This window comes from Haliotis asinina, chromosome 2 (assembly GCF_037392515.1).
Source record: "Haliotis asinina isolate JCU_RB_2024 chromosome 2, JCU_Hal_asi_v2, whole genome shotgun sequence".
NCBI lineage: Eukaryota > Metazoa > Mollusca > Gastropoda > Lepetellida > Haliotidae > Haliotis > Haliotis asinina.
The window spans coordinates 42296640-42324506 of NC_090281.1; the positions used below are offsets into that span (position 1 = coordinate 42296640).

Genomic DNA, 27867 nt, shown 5'->3' on the forward strand with positions numbered 1-27867 from the left:
GTTTCTTGGGTTGTCTTGAATTTCCTGTCAGCTGTTTTACAAGGGGACACCAGAAATAGGTTCCACACATTGTACTCTTGTGGGGAATCAAACTCGTGTCTTCAGCATGACAAGTGAACGCTTTAACCACTAGGCTACGCAAAGATCCCTACATCAACATCAGAGACACCAGGTAAGATGTCACTGCAGTGGTCCAGAGGTCTGCTCACGCACTCGTATGGGTCAGTTACTTTAATACTGAATCACATTTTTTTGAGTCTTATTAATTCAAAGATGTCTTATTGAAAGGCACATGCATCTGATTATCTGTTACTGACGTGTGTCATCTGATATGACATTAATGCAAATACATGTACACTGTTCCAGAAAAAAAATGTGAAGTATGTGTATTAGACATAACTACCAAATGACTTTCGGTTGCTAGCTCATCATAACTTGTTTTTATGCTTGGCAAAATTACATCAGAGGAACAGGAACAGATTGTAGAGCTTTGGTGAGTGCCATCCAGGATTCAAACCCACATTTGCAAGTGTTAGTACAAACAAAATGAGTGATGTAACCCAGTTAGCCACTGAGGCTTATCTAAAGTGTAAATTCAACGCATGCAATTATCATGTACTTTTGATACAATTCTCATACCTGTAAATCATATAGCTGAAATACACAATGAATGCACAATGCTTTATAGAAACATTAAATTTAATGCTACATTTGGGATTACACTTTTCCCTTAGTAAAGTACAAAGACATGCATATTAACCTTGCGGATTCAAACCCACATATATCTGGTAAACTGCCTGCAATTTACAGTGAAACAAAGGTGTGTGGACAGAGAAGAATTAGTTTGGTTTCATCAAGGAGGCTGACATATAACCATGATCATGATGATAAGACTGGTCTCTGTCTGAAGCTTACACACACTGCAAAACACAACTTGGCACATTATAATTTATACCTTTCGGGATGGACTTACATTAACAAAATTGCAAATAATTATTATTATTAATAATAATAATCAGAATCATAATGTATTTATAAAGTTATTAATATCTGCTGTAGAGATACTCAGTGGAACTGTGACAACACTGAGGAAGGAAATAGTTCCTGTTGCTTTTAAAGAAAGTCAGAAGTGAACAGATGAGTCTGTAGCAGAGATTTGATGCCGTGTTCCTGATTACCTTTGGAAGAGAGTTCCTCAGTACAGGGCTGGCAAAAGAGAAGGCTTGCTCAGACAGTTGGTTTGGAGGTATACACTGGGTGAAGAGAGAGGCAGAGAAGGATCAGTCTTCGGTGGAGTACATACAGAGACAAGTTGTTTGAGATAGTCAAGAAAGTTATTGTTACAGCGACAGTCATGAGTAAGAATGAGCAATGAAGGAAATTCTTGCCGAGATGGGGTGCCAGTGTAGAGACTGTAGTACTGGTGTGATATGGTCATGTCGAGGAGTGTGGGTGATCTGGCAGCAAAATTCAGCTACTAAAGTTGAAAAATAACAAGAACAAGAAAATCCCATGAAATCAGTTCGAACGATTCACTAATTTCACACCACCTAAGGGTGAAAAGTGGTTTCAACAGTTGTGATCCCCTGTACTAGTAGCACTGCTTGAACTGGGATGCCTGGATGGTTTATTCCCAAGAAGGCGACCAGTGAAAACACCAGTGATGCATGCAAATTGAGAGCAAAATATGTTTCTTGTGATTACAAGCATCTTGGGTCTGTTGTGACAAAATACACTGGCTCCATACCTTTTGGCAGTTGGCAGATTTGTAAACCAAGTTTGCAAGAAAGTGTAGCATTTCAAATATTGATTTCATTGTTAAAACATGCTCAGCTTGAAAATTGTAATGCTTTTCAATTCATGTCTTTGGAAACATAGAAAAAGAACATGTTGATTGTGATGAGAAGCCTCTGTCACAGATATAACTCAATGTATGTTTTATTGACACGTATGTGTCTTCCTGCCTGTCTTATTGTGACAATATGCAATACACAACTTCAATCACTGACGACATGCAATTTGAACTTAACATCTGTACACCATAAACAAAACACATTGTCATGTAACTGAGTTCTGTCTCTGTCACTTTATGTAAGTCCAACATTTCTATATACAATGTACACACACCCAAGTGTATTGGCAAATGAACCAGTCAATGAATGTCTTCGTTATACATAAGTGTGCGCACACACTCTAAACTGGTATCCCGGCTGCTTCCATTTAAGGGTTATAAACCCACATACTAAACATTGCTCTTCTGATTTGCGATTATATGCTTATATAATTTTGTTTATTTGTTTTTTCATTATCCGCAATGTAGATTATATGTCATGAATAGATGATAATTGTGTTTTACTTAGGTTTCTTTTTCTTGTTGCATCTGAGCTGTAAGGTTTCCTTGCTCATCAAGCGGATGTGCACTTGCATAATTGAAAAATACTGTTCAGTGCAGCATATAACCAAACTCACAAACGAACCACAACTGTTTGCAGTAAAAACATATATGTACTCTTCATAGAGAAAGAACTTTCATGGCTTATTATGTCTGGATAAGCAATGGAGTTAATTACAATCCCTTACTGCGTTCATATATATAGACACTTACAGATTATTCGTCTCTGAAGAATATGAATTAGTCTTAAGCAAACTGAATGAACAAAAACGGAAAATTCACCCAAAGGCATTTCATCGTATTGGTGGAATCATCTGGGTGTCGAACTGGAACGGTATTCTGACTACCACGCGAGCTTCCATGAAAATACGTTGGTGGAGAGTTACCTAACTTGAAGCGGAGGAATCCATTTATCTGTACCTTTAGCGTAACAAAATCATTTGGCGCAATTATTTCATCGGAAAACAGCTGTTATGTTGTGCGTACATCGTATTTATTCATTTTTCATAATTGTCGTTTTATGGCGGGAGCCTTATTTCATATTCGAATATGAACTTGATTTCGCGCATTGCGTTGTCACTTGGAGTGCAGAGGATGTAAACAATATGGCGACGAAAAGACAGCGCTGGTTGTGAGGTATGTGTTACTAACGACGCTGTCTCTTGATGTCATTGACTGTCACAATATGAGTGCATAACTTTAAATCAGACCTGACAGGTACATTTACTGACCGAAAATGGGTACGATGTGCATACAGATTTTAACGCTTGAGAACGCAACTCGGGCAAATTGTCGTAGGCCTAAACTAGAGAGTATGTTAGTAATTGTTACAATTGAATCTTAACAACAAAACGAACAGGTTTTATTTCAGCCATATTTTTGGGTTAGGAGCATTTTAAAAATACTTCTGCACTTCAAAAATACTATGTTTTAGTATTCTAGTTCTGTAATGGTATCCAGTCTATCTATTTTGGTGATGGCAGTCATGTATAACAACATATGGAGCACCTTTAGAATTCAGCACCACATTTTCTCGTGAGGACGTTCCCAGCCGTAGGTCACATGTCAGTAAGACAGGCAACCAGTTTGTGAGAACCCGTCGGACTCGAACCCGCAACCTTCGGATTGTTAGCCCGACAGCTAACCGACTGAGCTACGTCTACATTGTTGCACAGTGTGCAAATTTAGCTAGTCATTCCTGTGACATCATGGAAATGAACGGAAAGAGTCAAACTGGTTGTGGACAATTACGAAGGTTACGGGTAGACTAGATGCCTGGTGCTTTCAATCTACTGATTGTTGCCAAATTATGAGTCCCGATATCATTTGGCACGATCGTCCTAGTCCGTAATCTACAAGGTACCTTGCTGTGTTGAATGAGCCGATATGGTTCGAACTGGTTGACATCAGGTGTCAGACGTTGATTTCACAGTGCATGCATGAATGACGTGCTTGTATAAAAATCACTTGTGTGTTTTTGTGACAGAAAAGTGTTGTAGGGAACCCTGAGTAAGGATAATGTGGATCGCGCTAAGGAATGTGTGAGACATGGGCATGTTTGGTGACGGCACGAGGGTGAGTTAGACTTCGAATCATTATAGAAAATATGCAGATCTAGAGGTGAAAGTTGCTGGAGGCCGATTTCCATCAGCCCTTAATTTCCACATTAAACCATTTCATCGTTTATTTAACTTTTGACGTTTTGGGTCTCCTGTTTTTCTTTATGAACAAAGTGTTAAAAATGGAAAAGGAAAACAATTGGTACTCATGCATTTAGGTCCCTTACCCTTACCCTAACCCCTAACCCTAAACCTAAACCTAAACCTAAACCTAAACCTTGGAATAATTCTAATATATAGAATACACTTACCGAACCGGCACGAAAATGGCTTCCGTATCCAGTGTAATGAATTCTTACCGCTTCAAAAAATAAATATTTCCTTGTAATGGTGCAAATTACTGAATGACAAAGATATGTATGTATATTAGTTTACATTTATAATTCCTTTGATCAAAATAGTTATGTTTGAAACCGAAATATAGGATATATTTAGATTATTTTAACTGACCAAAACTGTGAATAATAAAACATGGCGCAATGTGACCAATGTAGGTGATTCTTACTAAATTTAAAAATACAAAATATATAAATACACAAAATATAACACCTCAGCACCTCTTAATACAAAGAAATATGAGCATATTAGGCAATAAAGAAAAAAATATTTAAAACTGGTGCTTGCGAAAAATTGCGCATCCGCCGGGAATTGCTACTGGAACTTGCAACATCATTGGGTTTCTGTAATGACATGGCTGGTAGAGATGAAACATCAGTGAGTAGAGCTTATACGCATTCGCTGAGCTTGATGACCTTGTTGCTATGCCAGCGTCATAGAGCATTGTTTCAAGAACATGCTTTTGAACAAAATCACTTGCAATTACGTAAAATAGTATTATGACGTGTCTTTAAAGTTTGTGGTGCTGTATTCTAAAGGTAGGCCCAACCTATTTTATGGAAATCTGGCCCTGTAGGGATAGCACCATATAAATAATTTTTAAACTGTTTTGCTTTTTTATGCAAAGTTTTTATAATTAATGTCTAAAGGTGAGTAAAACATCATCAAAATAAGCATATATATTCATTGTCATGGCACAACAGGTCTTTCCATCCCAAAAGAGTGACAGTAAAATTTGAAAAAAGAGAACATCTTACAGCTTTTATAAAAATATACTTTTGACCTTAAAATTTGAAGGTCATGGGATACAAACAGAAGTAAATATGTTCAGAAGATTATTTAAAAAATATTTAGCATTTTAAACACCTATTCCGTCGAAAGGCTACCTCATTTTTTTCCAGCCATGTATTTGCTTGGTTAATTTCTCTAAAAATATTTCTACACTTTTAAAGAATATTGGTATGCATGGTACTTGTTTACTGGCACCAAGTATGTCTTTTTTGTAACAAAAGTAATATATCGAACACATACAACCGAAATCTGTAACTGATGGAGTGGTACCCAACTCGGCTGTTTCAACACCATCATAAATATATGACATGTAGTAATGACTAGAAAAAGACAATACCTGCATACAAGGCAAGTTTCATAAAAGTTTGTCAAAATACGAAATGACCAAATAAAGTATAAGGACTTCTTGCTCCTTTCTTAAGATAGGAGCAACCACATAAACATTCTACGGACAGCATAGTACCACTCCAAACTGAATAAATAAAGTTCTTCTACAACATAATCCATATAATATATATCACTGGGTTGAAAACTAAACTTGGCCCCAGTAACATAAACAAATCTCAGCTAAGCCCTTTTGTATCATTTACAATATCTCATACATGATGGATTGGCACCATATCTGATATTTAGAGGTCAGGGTTGAGGTCTGTTTTGGATGTGATCATAAATACTTAAGCAAATACTTTCCAGCAAATACAGTTTCAGGTCGCAAAGATCTTGGGGGCTTATGTATCCATTTTGGCAAAGTTTAATGTACAACATACAAGGAAATATTGTTATTGCTTGAAACAGTGGTACCTAGTCTTATTCTTTCAACTCTATCACAATTTGTCAATACAGGGCAGGTAAAATGCCTCAAAGAAATCCTAACGACAGCATACAGGCTAAGTTGCATGTTAATCATGCAAATCTGATATAACACTAGCCTCCAATCTGTGTCACTCTGCAAAACATATGTAGCCTGGCTTTTTCTCTTTCTTATCTTCATTTGGTCAGCCTATGCAACTGAAAATGGAGACAATACAACAAAATGTCGTCATGCTCAACTGTTAAATGTTACTAACTTATATATACAAACAGTAACTCAGTTACATCTTAAGTCACTCACTGTTACAGTTAGTAGTATTTCGATAACCATGTCAATTTTATGAAAAAGTATGTCAACTCAGTGACTGTGCACACTATTTATTTACACCAAATTTGTGGTAAAATAGGATTGATACGATCTCAGCTGGCAGGCTTGGTATCCATCCTGGTTCCTGGGCCTCTCAATGTTAATGAGAGGCCCGGGAACCAGGATGGTTGCTTTATCGTAAGCGAAAGTTACTTCCGGTATAGACCATTGGGTCATTTCCATTCTTATTTCGACATTCTTAAACATTAACACATTCTTAAAAAAAAAAGTACAATTACTAGTGCAATTTAAAGCTGCATGATTCTTCTAACTGTGAGAATTTTTACAAACGTGTGCACTTTGCATAAATATGTCTTTTACACTTCGGAAGTTTTTACCTTCACAAAGTCAACATTTGACGTCACATTTCTCAAATTATGAAAAAAGGTGTGTCTAGCTTTGTTATCCTTCTTTGCATTGGTTTGTCTGTATTCTTTGTGCAATCAGAGACAACGTTACAAATGAGCGTAAAAGCAACCCCCAGTTTTTATACTGTTTTCTGACCATGTTTTTGGGCTTACGAGAAGAGTTGTTTCAGTTATATCCCCTGGCTGGATATCCTTACCAGCATAACAAAACCTGACACAACAATTACTCTGAAAAGTAACTCAGAGCCCTAAAATTAAGTACAGTTAACAGGTTTGAACCACTTAGTGTTACGTGTAATATAATTTGTGGTGTGTTTGATCTCAGTCATAATAACACTATAACAGTGTCACTGAAAAACTATACAGAATTCCAGTTGAACTCAAATATGGCCTCCATTATTAATACAGAGGCAGACATATTATATTTGCATGTCACCACTGTACATATACAGATGTTGTGAAAGCCTAAGTGCTAGGGAAAGGTGCTTACCTTGTGCTTGGTAAGCGTAGATGATGGGGAGATCGTAGTCGGTTTTCTTTGTCTATGTGCATCTTGTCTTGTCCATGTCCAGTCTCGATCTGTCAATTGTCACCTGTCAGATTTGGCGGGTATGTTGATCATGTACCTCGATCACATCCGGAGACATAGGAGTATCATTGGATGGCCAGTCAGATGAGACCCGATGTACGAGTGCGGAAGCACCGATCACTACACAGACATAAGAAATAGTACAAGCATAAGCTTGATTCATGGATAAAATCATGATCTAAATGTGTGATTTCATTCTGTATAGGTTCTGATGATTTCTTCCATTGATCCCTAAACAGCTTCAATCATTGACCACATACAAATTTGAACTTAACACCTATCCGGCTATACGCCATAAATAAAATAAATTGATTTACAACTCGTGCACCTGAGTCCTGTCTCTGCCACATGATGTAATTAGGCAGGTGTGATACTTGTACACATGGGTTTTACTGGTATTTACAAAACCCAACATCTCTATATACATTCTTCATGGATAACAGTTTCTTCTAGTGTATGTGATTTTGTTTGACAACGATATGTGAATCTATACTGAAACAACGCATCAAGTACAGTAAAAGAAGCTGCTACCCATAAAGAATCTTACTTTCTTGTGACTCGCCATAGTTCTAAAATGCCCATCAAACAGATCGTCTTTCTGTACTCACAATGAGCCCTCAGCATATCAGCAAATGAACCAGCCAACTGGAAGCCATCGTTACACTTGAGTGCACACCCACCCACTATGACTGGGTTTGGTCTCCCGAGGGCTTTGTTTCGAGGGAAGTAAGCCCAAGTACAAAATATTGCACTTTTGAATCGCGATCTTACGCTTATAATTTTGCAACAAGCAGCAATGTATGTTACATGTCATGAATACCAGTAAGTGATAATTGTGTTTGAATTATGTTTTATTTTTTGGTTGCATGTGACATTCAACAAAACATGCTTTTTGTTTTCAGTAACTTTGTACATACAGCCTACTGTTAGAATACAGCACCACATACTTTAAAAACATGTCATAATACTCCTTTATGTAATTATAGGTGATTTTGTTCCTAAGCAAGTTCTCAAAACAATGCCCTTTGACGCTGGCATAGGAACAAGGTAGTCAAGCTTAGCGAGTGTGTATAAGCTCCACTCTCTGATTTTTCATCACTACTAGCTATGTCACTGCCCAATGATGTTGCCAGTTTCCAGTAGGTGTTTACTGGCTGATGTGCAATTTTCCACAAGTACCAGTTTAGAATAATTTTTTTGTTTTTTTTGACTAATATGCTCAAATGACTAAGTGGTACTAAGTGATGCTAAGGTGTTATATTTTGTGTATTTTGTACTTTTTCAATTTTGTAAGAATGTGTTACATCAGTCGTACTCAACCATATCATATTATTCATAGTTTTGGTCAATGTGAAACATTTAAATATATTTTATATTTCGGTTCCAAAGTAACTATTAGGACCAAATAAATTATATAAGTGATATACATATATAATTATTTCATTCAGTAATTTGATAATACACTTATATGGAGTTTATTTGTATTTATTTTTTGAAGAGGTAACAATGCATTACACATGACATGTCAGCCATTTTCGTGCTGGTTTGGTCAGTGTATTATATTCATTAGAGTTATTTCAAGGGTTTAGGGTCAGGGTTTAGGTTTAGGGTTTACAGTTATGGCCAGGAACTTCCACTCAAGCCACTTTCACACACTACATATGTTCAGTAATGATTGGAATTGTAACTCACCCGTGTGTCTTCAGTAGACATGCTCATGTCTCTTCCATTCCTAACACTTTCCTGTCATGAAAACACTCAGTGACTTTTGTACAAGCATGTCATTCATTCATACAAGGTGAAATCGGTGACTGACACGTGATATCAACAACCATTTTCACTTCAAGCCTTATTGGCTCATTCCACACCACATAGTATCTTGTAGATTACGGAATAGGATGGGTATGCCAAATGGCTTCAGGGCCATTCACCAGCCATCCGTAGATTAAAATCACGAGACATCGAGTCCACTTGTAACCTTCAGAATTGTCCATAACCTTCGAAATTGTCTGTAAACTAATTGCCTCTTTCCATTCATTTCCATAATGTCTACCAGTAATTTCATTATCTATCCATGAAAGTTCTTTTGAATATACAATTTGCAATGAAATTTGTTACCCTCTCTGACATGTCTGATAGTTTTTCAGTTAAAATCTAGTCATGAACTCAAAAGAATCTAATTTGCTCCCATAGCAGTGCTTTTGATGTGATTTCATGAAGTAAGTTTGACTGTTGACTGGTGTGATGCATTATTTATTAACTATAGACCCTTCTCAAGCACATCCCTGCTTCATACATGATGTGGAATGCACGGATGTTGCAGGTCACAGTGCCAGGTATGTTGAAAGGTCCGGCCACGTAACTACTCTTAGGATGTCAGGAGTGAATCCTGGGGGGTCAGCTGCCCTCTACCCAGGTTCAGACAAGCTCTCAAAACCTGACTGTGATGATGTCATTGCAATGGACCTGGAATACACCAAAAGAAACCAGAAATGTGTCAGCCCATTTCAAAACTTATCAAAGAAATCTGTGAAATCCAGATTGTCAGATAAGAACATGAAGAAAGAAGGAACTTCAGCCTCACTTAAAACAAGAGCCAGGCAGATAAAGGCACATGAGGTAAGTACAAATATTGCTGAACACACCAGGCTGAAGTCATGCTGTCATTTTTATCTACCTCATGAGAAACAGAACATCATCTGAAGTTACAAAGGTTTTCTTGTTAACAGGAAGCTCTTTGTCTGATGAATAGTTCTTTACAGACATTTACATAATTTGATAGGTCTTAAAATACATCTTTCCTCCAAAACAATAACTTGTGATGCAAGAATATCTTTTCTAAAAGTTAAAAATAGTTCATGACCCTGGGATACAAATCATCATGATAATTTCTCATAGATTCCAAGTGCTAAAAATTTGTCCACAGAAACCTCACACACAGATGTGATAACAATGAATTTTTTAAAGTCATTCTTTGGAAATACTATTAATTACTAATTTAAATGACATAGAACACTTTGGGATTTTGTCTTATCAAGAACACAGCCATAATCTACTTATGTTGAAGACTGGTTTGTGTCACCATGCAAGACTTGGTTTTCATCAGAACAAGGATTTTCTAAACACATAACAAAGCATGCAAACACCAGATTGTTGCAATTATTAAATATGTTAAATTGTGGTGTTTTTATAGACGGAACCCTTCTTGTCTGTGGACACCATTCCATCTGATAAAAGGAGTCTATCCACAGGTCTGTATGTCTGTCTAACTTGTCACATTGAAGGATTATATTCATGTAAATTTATGTTTATCTTTACATCATATTACTAATTATTGTCAGAATGTAGCCACAGCAGCAGTCTATCAGTTGCAGTAATCAAGTCTTGTCACGATGCATAAATCTTGCAGAGAAATTCAGTAAGCTGGAGAGCATGTAAGTATTGTACAGACATCACATGCAATATGTAACTTTTAATTGTAAGGCCTAAAACCCGTCAAATACCACCATGCTGAGATAATGGATGATCTCCAACCAGGTTCTTGCCAGATTAGAAATACAAGGTGAAAGTGACTTTGTGTTAATCTATATGTTATGAATTCATTTGTGGATGCTTTGATTTCAAATATTACTAATTTATAGCGGTGCCTTTTTGAACTGGCAATGCTTATGTACACAAATGTCAGCAGATTGTGATTATATTCCAATTTAATCGTGAACGAAGATTTTGAATACATATGGTGATATTTGTAGAGGGATCAGCTCGACATGGTCACCATAGCGTGGGCAAGGGACAGTCAACCAGCTGGGTCAGTCCTGGTTCTACCATCAGTCAGAGGGGGATGTCTCGCTTCTCCATGTACTCGTCGGCCAGCATACCTACCAGGTGTGTACCCTTTGCTTAATGTACCAGCATTCTTGGTGTACAAATGATGTAATGTACAAGCCAGATGTATGATGATAATGAAAACAATCCTGAAAATTTATATAGTGCTTATGTGGTTCCTCCAAGCATATGTCCTCATTGCCAAGTGTACCTACCAGGGGTCTTGTCTGTTGTATACAGCTGTGTGTTGTATACTACTTTGTAGACTGTTGTGTCTTGCATGCAGCTGTTGTATACTACTTTGTAGACTGTTGTGTCTTGCATGCAGCTGTTGTATACTACTTTGTAGACTGTTGTGTGTTGTATACTGCAGTCACAGTGCTGTGTGTTGTATACTACTTTGTAGACTGTTGTGTCTTGTACACAGCTGTGTGTTGTATACTACTTTGTATATTGTTGTGTCTTGTACACAGCTGTGTGTTATACTACTTTATATGCTGTGGTGTATCTAATCTAGTTTGAATACTGCTGCGTGTTATATCTAGTGAACGTTGTATAAACCAATGTATTGTATACAACTGCAAGTTTCTGTTGTGTGTTGTAGACTACTGTATGTTGTATACTGATTTGTGTTATATAATGCTGTGTGTTATATATTGCTGTGCTTTATATATTTCTGTATGTTATATAGTGCTGTTTGTTGTATACTACTGTGTGTTGTATACTGCTGTGTGTTATATAGTGCTGTGTGTTGTATACTACTGTGTGTTATATAGTCCTGTGTGTCATATACAACTGTGTGTTATATACTACAGTGTGTTGTATGTTGACTGTTATATACTACTGTGTGTTATGCACTACTGTGTGTTATATACCACTGGGTGTTATATGCTGCTGTGTGTTATTTACTACTGTGTGTTATATGCTGCTGTGTGTTATATACTACTGTGTTATATACTACCGTGTTATATGCTACTGTGTGTTGTATACGGCTGTGTGTTACATACTTTATGTGTTTATGCTCCTATGTTGTATAGTACTGTGTTATAGTCTACTGTGTGTTGTGTACTGCTATGTGTTGTGTCTAATGTATGTTACTGTGTATTACTACAGACACAACTTGACTCGAAGCAGTCGAAGAGGAATGGCTTCATCCCTGTCTCAAAGAACCCTGCCTACCACCAGCAGCAAAGCCAGGACAGCAAACTCACACATCAAGAGTCCATTCAAGCACTCTGTACACAAGCCGACCATCTCAGTACCACCAGTGAGTATGGTCGACTCATGTCACTATAACAGATTATTTGCACTTCTTGTTTTAAAGCTGTAGATCTTGTCTGCAAGGTGTTATGGTATTTCTACACAACTATGAATTTCTGTTCTTTGAGGCATTAGGAGTCAGTGTGTATTCCATTCTGTGTGACAGGAGAATGGGAGCCCCTCCCAGGAGCTGAAGGACCGGACTGCCCTGGCAACCTATCACATCAACAAGATGCTGGTACTGGACACCCACAGCAGTGGACACAGGCCCAGGGGAAAACTCCTCAAAGCCAAGTATGTGCAAGACATATCTTAGACCCTTTAGGCTAAATAAAAAAAGTGAAATGCTTCCTTGGCATTGTCATGTCACTTTTATTTGTGTGCATAACAATTTTTTATAGCCATTTAAAAAAATATATTTGACTTAGCTGTATCCTGATCATCCATTTGTCCACTGTGTGTGTCTGTAAGAACAAGTATGAGTGAATCTACAACTAATAAATGCATGCTAAACTTCCCAAGCTGTATTTCTGACAGAATAACAAAAGAAAAATGTGTTCCTCCCTCATCACTTTTTTTCTATAAAAATGTTTTTAAACATTTGTACCGCCCTCGTCACTTTTGAAAAAAAAACGTACCCAAGAAACATTGAATTATTTTTATGCAGTCTTATATAGTGTGTAAACGAGATGTCACTCCTAGTCTGCATATGTTAATGAGAACACTCACATTGGTTTGTAAACTGTCCCAAATGCTCTTTATGCAATTTGTTTGTTGCATATCTTGCTCATGATGTTGTTCCCAGTCCTTCCTCTATTTTCAACCATTACCTATATCTACACACATAGCACAACTATTGTTATCAGTTGTCAGTCCACATATTTCCCTATCTTGAATAAAATCACAAAATTTTCGATGTATGTTTCTGGAATATATCTCTGTAGTGGAAACTGATTATCAGGAATAGCCAGTTGTTAATACAACGTATATACTGACTGTAATGACATGATTAGTGTGGCACCAGCTTCCAGCATACCATGATATCACAACTTCTTTGTCCTATGGTGCTGAATATTTGACTGTACTTGAGACACTCTTTTATCACTTGGAACAATGCATCCACAAACTCAGGAGAATATTTCTTTTCTCGATTCCTCTCCTGACCAGACAAAATGTGTTTCACAAGTCTGATATACATATTAGAGCTGGGATGGGTAACCTGTATATCCATGATGGATGGGTAAAGAGTTGGACCAGGTAACAGTCAATGAAGAATTTATTGAATGTGCCTGATGGGACAGATTCGAAATTTTTCCAGACACCATAATTAGTCTCAGCCGTGACTTATTTTACTGAAGAGAAATAACTTCCAGTTAGTGTTTTACCGAATACCATGGTTTGGTTGGGTAATATGGGGTTGGGTATCGTGGTAAGAAATAAGGATAAGAAGGACATTACACAACCAGAGCTTTTTAATATCTACAAATACAGAGTGACAAAATATTTGAAGGGAAAAATGGATATTGGTTCACAAGCAAATAATTAATCTTTGATTTGTTTTGTTGCTTTTCCAAGTGTTAATAAAGTCGGTCTCATGTTTAACAGTATGAGATAGGTAGCATTTTGACTGTGTCTGGGTGATCCTTGTCCACTGATTTACATCTGTCTGATGGCTGTGTGTGCTGGTTTCTACTTTAGCTCTCCCACTAGCAGCTGCATCGAGATACTGTATGGGTATGTTGATGTACTAGCACAGTGTACAGTGTATTGAGTGGATCATACTAACATCGTAACACAAGGGGCAGGCAGTGGTCATCAAGCATCGTCTGCAGCATCATGTGCACTGTGTTTAGGTTCAAATAGGCAGGGGGATGGGGTTTTAGTCTAGTGGTTAATGCACTTGCTCATTACACAGAAGACCAGGGTTTGATACCCTACATTGGTACAATGTGTGAAGCCCATTTCTGTTCCCCGCTGTGATATGTATAGGAGAAGACATGCCTCTGAGGTTTCACATCTACCAAAACCGAAAAGTGTTTTCTCTAACATATATACTGTCAGTCATGGGTATTTACAATGTACGTGATCATTTAATGTAGCTACAATGAAGCTACATAGCAATAAATGAAGTGCATGTAAAATCAATTCAATGACAGTGACTATAACTAGATAATTTAACCCCAACACTTTCGTCACACCGGTAGCCGTGCGCTAGATCGTCTGCATATCATCTGACATTTGCAGTTCCAATCCCACTTGGGGAGCACATTTGCCTTGTGAGTTTAATCTTGAATGATATTTTTCAATTGGTTCCAAATACTCATGTATCATTTGAATGTTAATGTTCATATGAAGTTGGGAAAAGTAAAACCTGGAAAGCAGGCTTACTAACGAAAAGTGAAACCTGGGAAAAGGTTTTTGTAGTGAAACGTAAAACCTGTCCCTCCAAAACAAAACCCTCAAATGAGATTATTCTGGGAAAACAAGAGATGACGTAACATATAGTGAGGAGCACACTTTAGGTTTTTATTCATGGAGTATTGCTAAAGGCTGCTTAAAACTAAATGTAATCACTACTTTCAAAATCAGCACTATTCCCCCAGTAGGTCCCAGTACAATGTCTTGAGGGTAACTGACAGTGCTCGTTTTGAGCACTAGTATGTTAATGTAATGAATCTGTATCAATAGATAAAAGTTAATATGACATTTTTTGTAGATAATACAAAATATTGTGTTGGTATTAATTACTAATGTAAAATATATCATTTTATGTCATTTGTGATTGATATTTAAGTAAGATGGCATTACTAGCTATTGGCTGAGTAATGATGATTTTAGTGACATTTTTTGAGTAGTTTATTGACAGTGGTTCATGCTAATTATCTAGCATGTTGATACATAATACACTCACTTGCACTGCACATTTTTACTTGGTGAATATGCATTTTCTGCACTGTGTGTTGCATGGTATGTGAATAACTTGAATGATGGTATCACAAATTCAAATCATTAACTTCACTTATCTGATAACAACTCACATCATTATAATCATCAAGTAGCAGATGCAGTAGAATGTTCATGTACAGATAACTAGGGTTCACGTTACTGTAGTGGTCTGGGGCCAGATCCAGGTGACTGTAACCCTGTGATGATTGTCACCCCATTACTTTAATAGACTTACAGCAATCATATTACTATGAACACCTTTGAAGAATGAAGATTAGATACTATCCATGCTGACTTGTGAAGAGGTTAGGACTGACTTTCAGCAACCAATGCCTGTTGTAAGAGGCTTCATGATTGGGTGCCCAAGCTTGTTGCTTGGACCAGGACTGCTATCATATATACACCTGGAAATTAATTAAGCACCCCCCTATTTTCTGGATGATGAGAAGCAATACTTGCTGTAACTTTTTCATTATTCCAAAGAGAGTGGAGCCTTAGCGATTGTGAAACATACAATCTATTAGCAAATGGAAAACAAGAAAATGATTCCAATTCGTATTGTTTTAATGGCGTAACCAATGTTACAAGAAATTATGCACGAGGAATGTCACATGTTAAAATCTGATGGGTCTGGCATCAGTATTGGGTGTGTCCCCCACGTGCTTGGATGACAGCTTGAATCCTCCTCCTCATGTTACTGGTAAACCTTCTGATAAGATCAAGTGGCAATTGCGGTCATTCTTCATGCAAAGCAGCTACCAGTTGTGCAAGATTCTGGAGAGGGGGTTCTCTCAGTCTCACACAGCACCCAAGAAAGTCCCAGATGTGCTCCAAAGGATTCAAATTGGGGCTCATTTCTGGCCAAACTAATGTCATGATAGCCTCATTCTGGAGATGTGCAGTCACACCAATTGAATGATGCGGTCTGGCATTGTCGTCCATGAATACTGAGTGAGTAGCCAATGAGTGGTTGTCAAAGTGAGGCACGACAAATTGATGGAGAATATTGCTGACCATTAAGATTTCCTCAGACAGTCACCATTTGCAGTTTACAGTCGTGTGGAAGTCAGCCCCAGACCATAACTGATCCTCCACCATAAGGAACAGTAGGATGGATATTCCTGGGCACGTAAGCAGTGTTTTTATGCCTCCACACTCTCATTCAACCATCTGTAACATGGAGGAGGAACCATTCTCATCTGACTAGTGGACCCTCCTCCATGTCCTCAGTGTCCACTGCCAATGGGCCATACACCACTGACTCTTCTGGACCTCATACCAAGTGCCCAAAGGCAATATCTGATGGTTCTGGTGGATAATTGTCTGTAGGGTAACTACAGGCATTTCAAAACCGAACTTGTGCCAAAGGGTTCTCACCTTACCAGTCATGCCAGGCTGTGATCATCACGGGGCGTTGTTTTCCTGGATTGTCCAGGCCTTGGACGATTTCTCACATTTCCTGTCATCTGATGTTTTCGGACAAGTTGGCTTATGACCGAGCGAATGTAACCCAGTTGTCGTCCAATAGCTTTGAAGGACATGCCTGTTGCATGCAAGTCGACAATTTGCCACCTAGTGCTTCAGAAAGTCTTCTCCTCGCCATTTCAGTGTTCATTTAAGGAGACAGTTACAAATTTGTCTGCTTTTATACCCATACATTGCATGTCAGAGAAACTGAATTTTGGGAAAAGTGTGGGTTGTATGCTTCACGTGCACAAGGGTTGTGTTGTGGCGAGTGCAAAGGAACTGAAACACCTTTTTAGACTACTAGAGATATGTTGTAATACAGATATATCATTCATGTTTAACGATGGTTAACAGTTGTTCTACTGTCATGAACTATGTCAGGGGGTGCTTAATTAAGTTCCAGGTGTATATTTTTGTGCTGAATGGTGCATGAAGGTAACTCCAAAGTGGTTTGATGTGCTTCGCTGCAGTAAAGAATTGTATGCATTATGATAACATAGACAGTTAACAATACATCTCAAATATAGAACAAGAGGAATGTAATGTAACTTACAAGAGTTAGATATACCCTTTGTTATATCGAGACAAATTACATAATATGTGAACTTAGATAGTAATCTTCGTGGTGATTAGTAATATTGGTAAGATGCCAGGGAATGACTTTGTCAGACAGTATGATGGTCAAATGGCAGTATATACAAGAAAGGAAAATTTTATTAGAGACTTTGCTGACTGACTTGATCATCCTTGTAAATACTATCTCTGATTTTATCAGACATATACATCTCCTCCAGTAGTGGCATGTTTGTCATGTACTGTTGTGGACAGAGTTAGTCAGATACTGGGATGCCAGCCAGGTTTGACTCTGTGAGGGTTGAGGCTGATATGATACCTTTTATCAGTAATCATGTTAATCAAGTGATGGTAATGTATATTTTCAGAACTCAAAACTGTTCAATATTTTTCTGCAAAACTTGGTAGATGTATCAGTCTGAACCTATAGTGGTGCCTTTTGGTATTTACAGGTTTTTGTGATTTATTATTTTCTGGGTTTCCATGGAAATGTTTCAGACATGGTCTGAAAAGTGAGAGGTATGTTTCGTTTCCGGAGCAGAACACAAAAACCGTTCAATAATTTTCTGCAAAACTTAGTAGTTATATCAGTCAGAAGCTGAAGCGGTGCCTTTTGCTATGTACAGGATCTTGTGATGTATTATTTTCTCTGTTTCCATGGAAACGTTTTGGACCTAGTCTGAAAAGTGAGAGGTGTGTTTCGTTTCCAGAGCAGAACTCAAACCTTCTTAATATCTGTCTGTAAAACTTTGTAGATATGCGTTGCAGACCCCAAAGTGGTGCCTTTTGCTCTCTACAGGTTTTTGTGATGTATTATTTTCTCGGTTTCCATGGAAATGTTTCAGACTTAGTCTCAAAATGGAGGGATGGACTCAAAAACCATTCAATGTTTTTCTGCAAAACTTGGTAGATACAAGTATATCAATCAGAACCTATAGTGGTCCCTTTTGCTATGTACAGCATCTTGTGATTTATTATTTTCTCGGTTTCCATGAAAACATTGTGACAAGTGAGAGGTGTGTTTCATTTCCAGAGCAGAACTCAAAAATTTCTTAATATCTGTTAGTAAAACTTTGTAGATATTTGTTGCAGGCCCCAACGTGGTGCCTTTTGGTTCTTAAAGGTTTTTCTAATTTATTATTTTCTTAGTTTCCATGGAAATGTTTCGGACATAGTCTCAAAATGAAGGGGTGGGCTTCGTTCCCAGAGCACAACTCGAAAACCATTTCAGATCTTTCAACAGATCTTGGCAGATATATGAGACAGATCTTCAAATCATGACTTTGTTGGTTACAGATATATGGCATTTATAATTTCCATGCATTCCATGGAAACAATTCAGTCTAAAAAAAACAATGAATAACTCTCAGATTATTTGTCCTTTCAAATATGTGGGGGCTGGGGGGATACTAGTATGTCATCTTCTGATGACTCTTGTTACGTGAGGTCTTTGAAACTGGCCCCAGATCATTATTACGATATATGCCTTGTGTGCTTCTCACACTCGAAACTCATGGACTGATGAATTTGTGGTCATCCACTTGCTAATTTATTGTTGACAACATCTCCCCATCTGCCATCGTGGGTTATTGTTGCAGACTGAAGCCACTGTATCCAGTCAAAGTTCAAGGCCCACAGATTGAACACTGTAGAGGAATAGTTGCAGGTATCCAAGCTACTATGTTCTTATTGTGTGGCTGTATTCTGTATTCATCTCTGAAATCCCAACCAACACAATGTTATGAAAAAACCTTACTATCAGATAATATAAGTTTCTGTTTCATTGATATTTACAGGTTGCTGTTAATATTTTCGGCATATTGAAGTTCTTGATAAAAGGAGTGACTATAGATGGCATGTATTGTCAAACACAACAATCAGTTACTGGTAGTTTTTGCTTTTGGACTGTTCTTATTCTGACCTTGTGAGGTGGTAGCTATGATTTGGGAATGTGTGTCTTCCATGTAACAGACACACACTCATACAGTGCCAGCCCAAGCAAGTCCCTGCAGCGCAGGAAGCAGATTATGTCCAGCATGAACGCTGGTGAGCTGAAGGACTTGATGGACCGACCACGTACAGTGGAGTCTATACACCGGACATCTGTGGCCTCCAGTGTCGATGAGAACCGTGACAACTTGCTGGAGGAAGACATCAGTCAACTCTCACAAGGGTATGTATCAGTAGCCTCAGCAGGTGACACAGGGGTATGTAGGGTAGTGCTGCAGCTTCACCAGGGGTCACAAGGGTATGTCGGGTAGTGCAGCAGCTTCACCGGGGGTCACAAGGGTATGTCGGGTAGTGCAGCAGCTTCACCAGGGGTCAGAAGGGTATGTAGGGTAGTGCAGCAGCTTCAACAGGGGTCACAAGGGTATGTTGGGTAGTGTAGCAGCTCCACCAGGAGACACAGGAATATGTAGGGTAGTGTAGCAGCTCCACCAGGAAACACAGGGATATATAGGGTAGTGTAGCAGCTCCACCAGGAGACCCAAGTGTATGTTGGGTAGTGCAGCAGCTTCACCAGGAGACACAAGGATATGTAGGGTAGTGTAGCAGCTCCACCAGGAGACACAGTGTCTGTTGTCAATGAACATGTCAGACATTGTTTTAGGTTGCTTTTCAAACTATAGCAACCATGAACGAAAAGATGAATTATGGATGTTTTGGCATTAATGAAAATTTGAATATTTCCACTTCTGATATGTAGACAAACGTTCATGGTGCACCAAAGTTGTTGGTTGAGTGATTTGGTTGTTATGTTATTTCTGAGCAGTTCTGTCTTCTGTTCCAAGTACCGGTGTTGTGGCAGTTATTGAGTTATTATTTCTGTGTTGCAGGTTTGCGCAAGCATCCTCCTCCACCTCCTCCCTGCCGAGTGTCTCAACAGTCCCATCTCAGAGTAATCAAGGTATACCCACACACAGATCTTCAGGTTTACGCCGATGAAGGTCCGGTTAGAATGGATTTTCAGTAACCATGTCGTGAGAGGCGACTAACGGGATCGGGTGGTAGGGTCACTGACGTGTTTGAAGCATGTCATCATGTGCCAGTTGCTTAGATTGATGCATGTGCCGTTGATCACTGGATTGTCTGGTCCAGACCCTGTTTTGTACAGACCATCACCATATTGCCATAATATTGCTGAGTGTGGTGTTAAACAACAACCAACCAACTCCAGATACAATTTTTCACTTGCAGGTATCAGTGGAGTGACTCAGCCCTCAGACTTGGCAACTGCATCTCCCATTGTATCTCCAGAAGGCAGTGAAACAGCAGTCAGAGGATCATCTCAGGACTCAAGCAGAGACACCAGTACAGTGTTCCTTACATCAGGTAGAAATGTGGAGTCTCTGACTGATGACCCTGTGGCAGGGGAAGTAATTCCACCTGAAGTTGAAGCTGCATCAAGGGAGGTAATACAGATGGCTGAAATGCTGGAGAAGAGAATAAGTCTTTTGGGAATTGACACAAAGGACTTGTTGGAATCAAAGGGTGGAGATGATGTTGTTGAGGATGAGAAGAGTAATGATGGACCATGTGAGAAGATGACTAATGTGACAGCAAGTACCTCCCAGGAGGAACACCAGAGTGGGAACTCCTCAGTGGAAGGAAGAGCCCGACCATATAGTGCTACGACCCAAGTCACACACAACTTCAGGACAACAGAAACCAGACCTCTCTCAACTGGTGATTTGTCCCGTCGTAAAAGTACAAGTAAATCAGTTCGTTTTGCTGATGAGACTGAAAGTCCCAAAGTAGAAGCATGGAACGATGCAGTGACTGACAAGGATGTGTGTTCAAGAAGCTCAGACTCCAATAATAATGCATGTGAAAGTGAGGGTAGCATTCATTCTTCCTCTATTATGTCTAAGTCACGATGCAAACCCAGTGAGATTGAACAAAACAAAGAACCTGAGGATCCTGATGATGACAAAGAGAATTATTTGCCAAAGAAATCAGTGTATTTTCCATCTTCACAAACATTTTCACAAACTTTGGCATCAACAAGTCAACAATGTAGCTCAAATAAAACTCCTGACAAGACAACAAGCAATGCTTCTGACTCTGTTGTTCGTACATCCTTCATGGAGGAATTCCTAGCACATGCAGCTCCTGTTGATGATTCCGTCTGTTCAGTCAGCTCAGAGGAGTGCCAGCAGAATGCTGTCCAAACTGAAAAGGGGCCTTGTGAAGACAAGGAAGCTACTGCAAGACCGTTTCCACTCATTTCTCTGTCAGAGAGAATTGCTACTGCAAATGTTTGCATGCCAGTAACTTCTGATAAAACTATGCCTTTGATTGAACCAGTTAAGGAACAAAGAGAGGATAAGGTTGAGGAAGACTTGGAAGAGGTCATTATAGCATCTGATCCACCAGTTGTTGACACTTTCATGGAATCTGATCCGTCAGTTAATGTAACATTCTCATCTCATGATATGTTGAATCAGTTTGAACATTGTTATGGCAGTGTTAACAATTTGATTGAAAACCCACCTGTTAATGTTAATCGTAGGAAGAAAACTAAGGGAAGAGGAACAACAGCATCTGAATCTAATAAACATCCTTTCTCTCCTCCATGTCCTCCCTGCCAAAGAAAAGAAACTAATGGATCCTCACGAAGTAGAAGATGGAAGAGCAGCCAACCACCTTCAAAGCCTTCATCCTATGGGGTAGGAGCAAGGCATCATTACCCATCAGATCTGATCAACAGAGAGGCTGAGACTGGATCAGATAAACCAGTATGTAAAACAAATATCCAACGACAAACTAAATCACGTTCAACCCACAAAAGACCAAGCAGTGGCCAGTCTGTCAGTAGTTACAGCAGCCAAACAAGCAACTCAAACTCAGGCAGATTAAAACACAATGTACCAATTTCAAATGAATTTCAAATTGATGAGGAAGAGATAGAGGCTCTCACATTTGATGATCTGGACCATCAGATAGATTTGATTCAGTCAGAGCTGAAGAAAAATATTGACCAGCAGGCCCAGCTCCTGAGTGAGACAGAGCATCTTCGTCACTCTCTAAAAAGTAGAGAGGACCTTTACACCAACGCAGATAAAGTAAATGATGAGGATGGAGAATCTGTTTGGTTTCCAGCAGCATCCCTTGGTCTTCAGTCTCATGGTTACTACCAGTCACTTCTCATGAACTACAGGAAGAAGTGTATGGAGGTGAGTGAGAACTGTTTGATGATAAGTGAACACATCACAAGTCCCAGATGGCACAGGACAGACACTGGTTCTGGAGAAAGTGGGAGTGGAGAAAAGGCAGAAACTCCTGAAAACATATCTCAGAACACTAAGGGGAGAGTGCCACTTACAGAAGACACCTCATCTACGGACAGAGTATCAAAAGAAGAACAGACTGAGATTTCAGAGAAAGAAGTTGACACTGACAGAATCCCTGAGAAAGCAGACACCTTCCTGAAGATGTTGTGTACAACAGTTGGGGAGGTGGAACAGGTATGTAACCCTGACACTTATAACCATGGTGAAAATGAAAAACATTTACACATTGACAAGTGAGTGAGTTTAGTTTTTGTGGCACTCAACATTATTCCAACTATATGGAAACGGTCTGTAAATAATTAAATCTGGACCAGCGAATCAACTGATCAACACTGTGAGTATTGATTTGCACATCGATGTCATGTCTCAACAAAGGGAGCAAGCCCAACCACTTGAACCTGTTAGTCACCTCTTATGACAGCATGGGCTTATGAAGATCAGTTGTAACCGAGATCTTCACAGAGGGATTGATGAGTAGCCTTGCTGGGTGACTGCAATCTCCTCGCCTGATGAGGACTAGGCATTGAACTTTCCGTGTCTCTAACATACATATTTCATATAGTCAGGAAAGAAACGACATCACCTTGTTTGTTGGATACTTTTAGTTGAAGAACATTTGTTTGCAGTAACTGAGTAAATTGTATATGTAGATACATGTATGTATATATGAGACACATCATTTGTTTCAGCCTGTTGTGAAGCCGACTTGTTTGGACCTAGGGTAAGTATACTGGTAGTTCCTTGTGTTCCTGAAGGTGGTGACATGGCACCAAGCCATGCGAGTTAACTTTTTTTTTTCTTGATTAGTCTGTCTTTGTTTCATTATTGTTCGAAATTGTTCATGTATTTTATTTGTAAAATATTATCAAAACAGGATGTGACATTTATTGTTCAGTTTGTAATGCTTGTTGCAGACAACACTACATTTCAGACAAGAGGGATCTTAAAGTAGTAGCAACCACAAAGGAATTGTCAAAACAGAAGTAAGTATTTCAAAATCACAAGGTTTGTTGTCCCTCGAATATCCCTCTTTGTCCAATATAAATAAATATTTGGGAGTGGAGTAGACCACCCGGCCCCCATGTCCAGACATTTGTTCTATCTTTTTCTGTCTGACAAGGTCTAAAGGGTTGGAAGCCATGTGTAGGCAATGAGTCATCTCATTTCAAGCATGTGATAAGAAATGGTTTTCCCTGATGCATGTATTGTCAATATATAACAGTTGTCCTGGCTGCAAATGATGCTTCAAATCATGCCTCAAAAGTAATTACTGCCAGACTCTTGTTCATGGTCCTCTGTACACCTCACAGGTTCATAATCTGCATGTGACACAGGAATTAAAAAATCCCATCTCCTGATGCCCAGGACAAGTCAGTTTTCATTTCAGGCAATCCAGGTATTTTACTTGTCCATGGGCTACTAAATAGTTTCTACTTATAGTATCAAACTGCAAATATATTTGAATTTCATTTCTTTCTTTCTTTTATTCAGAAGTATGTAGGCCATCAATATTATTAATGCATTGTCTTTCCCACACATACCCAAACCCCATCTTATATAATACCATTCTAAGTTTTGCAGCCCAGTTAGTTTTACCATTGGATACATCCAATAACATTAAATTATAACATTTTCTAGGAAAACATGATGATGGCATTTTCAAGAACTTGTGCCAAAATTTAATACAGCACTTATACGCATAGATATATACAGGAAATCTTCCACATTCCCCCCTAGCAACATTTCATGTGTGCTCAAAATGTAGCTAATAAATTTCACAATACTAATATAGTAAAGTTATCTTTCTGTGCGATTTATCACCCTTTTTTATGTCATAAAATCAGGGCAAGTGGAAAATTAGTGACGACAAGTTACTTTCTGAAAGTCACTTGCCCTGTTGCAAAGGGCTTTAAAAAAATTAAACCCCTGAGACACATCTGTAACATTCTATGGTGGTTGAATTTCAAAGTCAGCAATCCAGAGAAGAACAATCAACATACTGGTAATCAGCCTATGCCTGACATTTCATAGAAGTTGCCATTTAGTTTTGACAATTGTTCTGAAGTTATTATCATTAAAAATGAGGCAGTGTATGATTTAGGGCCTGTGTTTGTTTTATGTAATGCGTTTTTTTATTGTCCTACAGAGTGAAAAAAGCTGACAAACCATCAGCTCCATTTCCCCCTTTATGCTTCTCCATCAACGCCCGGCCGCCACAGGGATATCTGTACTACTTCGCCTATGGGTCCGACATGAACAATGACAGGTACATAACTATAAGAACAACCTTAAATGTCAATGTATGGCCCCAGTAAACCAAAGTTCTGATTTATTTATAGCAAGTTCCATCATTTGGTGCCAACATCTATTTCTCACCCCCACCAAAATGGGTAATCTATTTATAATAATGATGTATGGTTCATTATGTATGGCATCTAATTTTGAATGCTTCTTCACAAAAAATTGCTTTCTGTCACAAATATTTATGAATTTAATTATGCCGTATAAATTATTAAGTCCAATTGGGTTTTGGTTTTGGTTTCAGGATGAGCCTGTATTTGAAGAGGGACATCAGTCAACGTTTCTGGGGGCTCCTCATGGGTTTCAGTCTGGTCTTCAACAAGAAAGGTATGTACAGGACTGGTCACTGGGCCTCCATAACTGGGAGGGATGCGTTGTGAAGCACCTCTGTCCTATTGTCCAGTTATATTAGTTATATTGAACACATCTTATCTTACCACTTATGTTATCAAGTATATAACAGAAGATTGATACAGAACAGAACATGATATCTGATTGTATTAGATCAACCTGCTACTCTATAAAGAACTGATTGATGCTCATACTTGTGATCACTGAGTTGTCTCGTCCACACTCTGTTATTTACAGAACACTGTCATGTAATTGGAATATTGCCGAGTGTAGCATAAAACTAAACTCATTCAGTCACTATTAAAGAACTATGGAGTGTTAAAGCTATATGTACCTTGAAAGATAAGATGAACACAAATTGACTATCAGCTGGTAAATATCTGATATTGTCTGTATATCTGTATTATAGGCCTGTGGCCTCTTAAGTGCAAATAAAGATTGAATGACAATGAAAGCTTGATGATTGTGTCCTTCATTGCCTTGCTTCTGTCCCCAGGTGCAGATGTTGAAGCAGGAGGCTTCCCCAACATAGAGTTCAATCCATTCTGCTCCGTGGAGGGTTGTGTGTATCAACTGACTCAGGGAGATCTCAATGTCCTGGACAAGTGTGTTGGAGTCCCACAGGTGCATACCTTCATTAGTCTAGTAGCTACTCACTCACTTTGTTTAATAAAAACTTACTTTTGTCGTCACTTCTGTATCTAGTTACTACTGTGTCTTCTCTCAAAGCAACTCTACAGACATAACAGAATGTTGTGTATAAATTGTACAAAGCAAAGGTAAAGTGTTTGATAATGTGGTACTGCTGTCTGTTTTACCAGCATTACTGTCATGTTGTCCTGCCTGTGTGGATGTCCAATACCTCTGATCCAGACAAACTTGGAGTGGCTCAGTACTGTGTGCCAGCCATCATCTACATTGCACAGGACCAGTGGGTGGACAGAGGTAGGTACTGACTGTCATCTGTGAAGGACAGAACCATCTACATAGCACAGGACAGTACTGCTTCCTCAGAACCTGCATGAGAGGTGTCTTAAATGTTTGGCTGAAGAAGTTCATCATGAGATACAGTAATGTGGATCTGTGATGTAGTTATGTGAGATACAGTAATGTGGATATATGGTGTAGTTGTGTGAGATACAGTAATGTGGATGTGTGGTGTAGCTGTGTAAGGTACAAGTAATGTGGATATGTGGTGTAGTTGTGTTGGATACAGTAATGTGGATGTGTTGTGTAGTTGTGTGAGATACAGTAATGTGGATGTGTGGTGTAGCTGTGTAAGGTACAAGTAATGTGGATATGTGGTGTAGTTGTGTTGGATACAGTAATGTGGATGTGTTGTGTAGTTGTGTGAGATACAGTAATGTGGACGTGTTGTGTAGCTGTGTAAGATACAAGTAATGTGGATCTGTGATGTAGTTATGTGAGATACAATAATGTGGATGTATGATGTAGTTATGTGAGATACAATAATGTGGATGTATGGTGTAGTTGTGTGGGATACAGTAATGTGGATGTGTTGTGTAGTTGTGTGAGATACAGTAATGTGGATATGTGGTGTAGTTGTGTGGGATACAGTAATGTGGATGTGTTGTGTAGTTGTGTGAGATACAGTAATGTGGATGTATGGTGTAGTCGTGTGAGATACAGTATTGTGGATCTGTGATGTATAGTTATGTGAGATACAGTTATGTGGATGTATGGTGTAGTTGTGTGAGATACAGTAATGTGGATCTGTGATGTATAGTTGTGTGGGATACAGTAATGTGGATGTGTTGTGTAGTTGTGTGAGATACAGTAATGTGGATGTGTGGTCTAGCTGTGTAAGATACAAGTAATGTGGATATGTGGTGTAGTTGTGTGGGACACAGTAATGTGGATGTGTGGTGTAGTGGTGTGAGATACAGTAATGTGGGTGTGTTGTGTGGGATACAGTAATGTGGATGTATGGTGTAGTGGTGTGAGATACAGTAATCTGGATGTGTTGTGTGGTTGTGTGGGATACAGTAATGTGGATGTGTTATGTAGTTGTGTGAGATACAGTAATGTGGATGTGTGGTCTAGCTGTGTAAGATACAAGTAATGTGGATATGTGGTGTAGTTGTGTGGGACACAGTAATGTGGATGTGTGGTGTAGTGGTGTGAGATACAGTAATGTGGGTGTGTTGTGTGGGATACAGTAATGTGGATGTATGGTGTAGTGGTGTGAGATACAGTAATGTGGATGTGTTGTGTGGTTGTGTGGGATACAGTAATGTGGATGTGTTATGTAGTTGTGTGAGATACAGTAATGTGGATGTGTGTTGTAGTTGTGTTGTATGCAATGTTACAGATACTGGACTATCTACTGAGTACAGCATCTCCCAGTGCAGGAGGAGTGCAGATCTGCTCACACCAGCATACAGAGGTCACCTGACCAAGCTGGCTTCTGTGTCAGGCCCAGCACCCCAGCCAACAACAGCGTAGCCTGACCACATCTCCAGCAGGACACTCAAGATCCACCACTGTACCCACTGACTTTGTGTCCAGGTTATTCTACCTTTGACACCATGACACAGCATTTGTCATGTACTGAAG

The 27867-nt window shown here is 38.8% G+C and overlaps 1 protein-coding gene across 1 annotated transcript; it reads left to right on the top strand.

The window, feature by feature from the left end:
* Window positions 1-2991: 2991 nt before the first annotated feature.
* Window positions 2992-27806, top strand: LOC137272535 (uncharacterized). Its single transcript, XM_067804922.1, has 17 exons — window positions 2992-3028; window positions 9597-9892; window positions 10467-10524; window positions 11026-11158; window positions 12212-12365; window positions 12525-12652; window positions 18943-19010; window positions 19316-19517; window positions 20182-20252; window positions 20543-22812; window positions 23328-23359; window positions 23553-23621; window positions 24785-24904; window positions 25184-25266; window positions 25787-25914; window positions 26112-26235; window positions 27623-27806. The coding sequence occupies exons 2-17, from the start codon at window positions 9647-9649 to the stop codon at window positions 27754-27756; spliced, it is 4020 nt and encodes a 1339-aa protein (XP_067661023.1). The 5' UTR covers window positions 2992-3028; window positions 9597-9646; the 3' UTR covers window positions 27757-27806.
* Window positions 27807-27867: the final 61 nt, after the last annotated feature.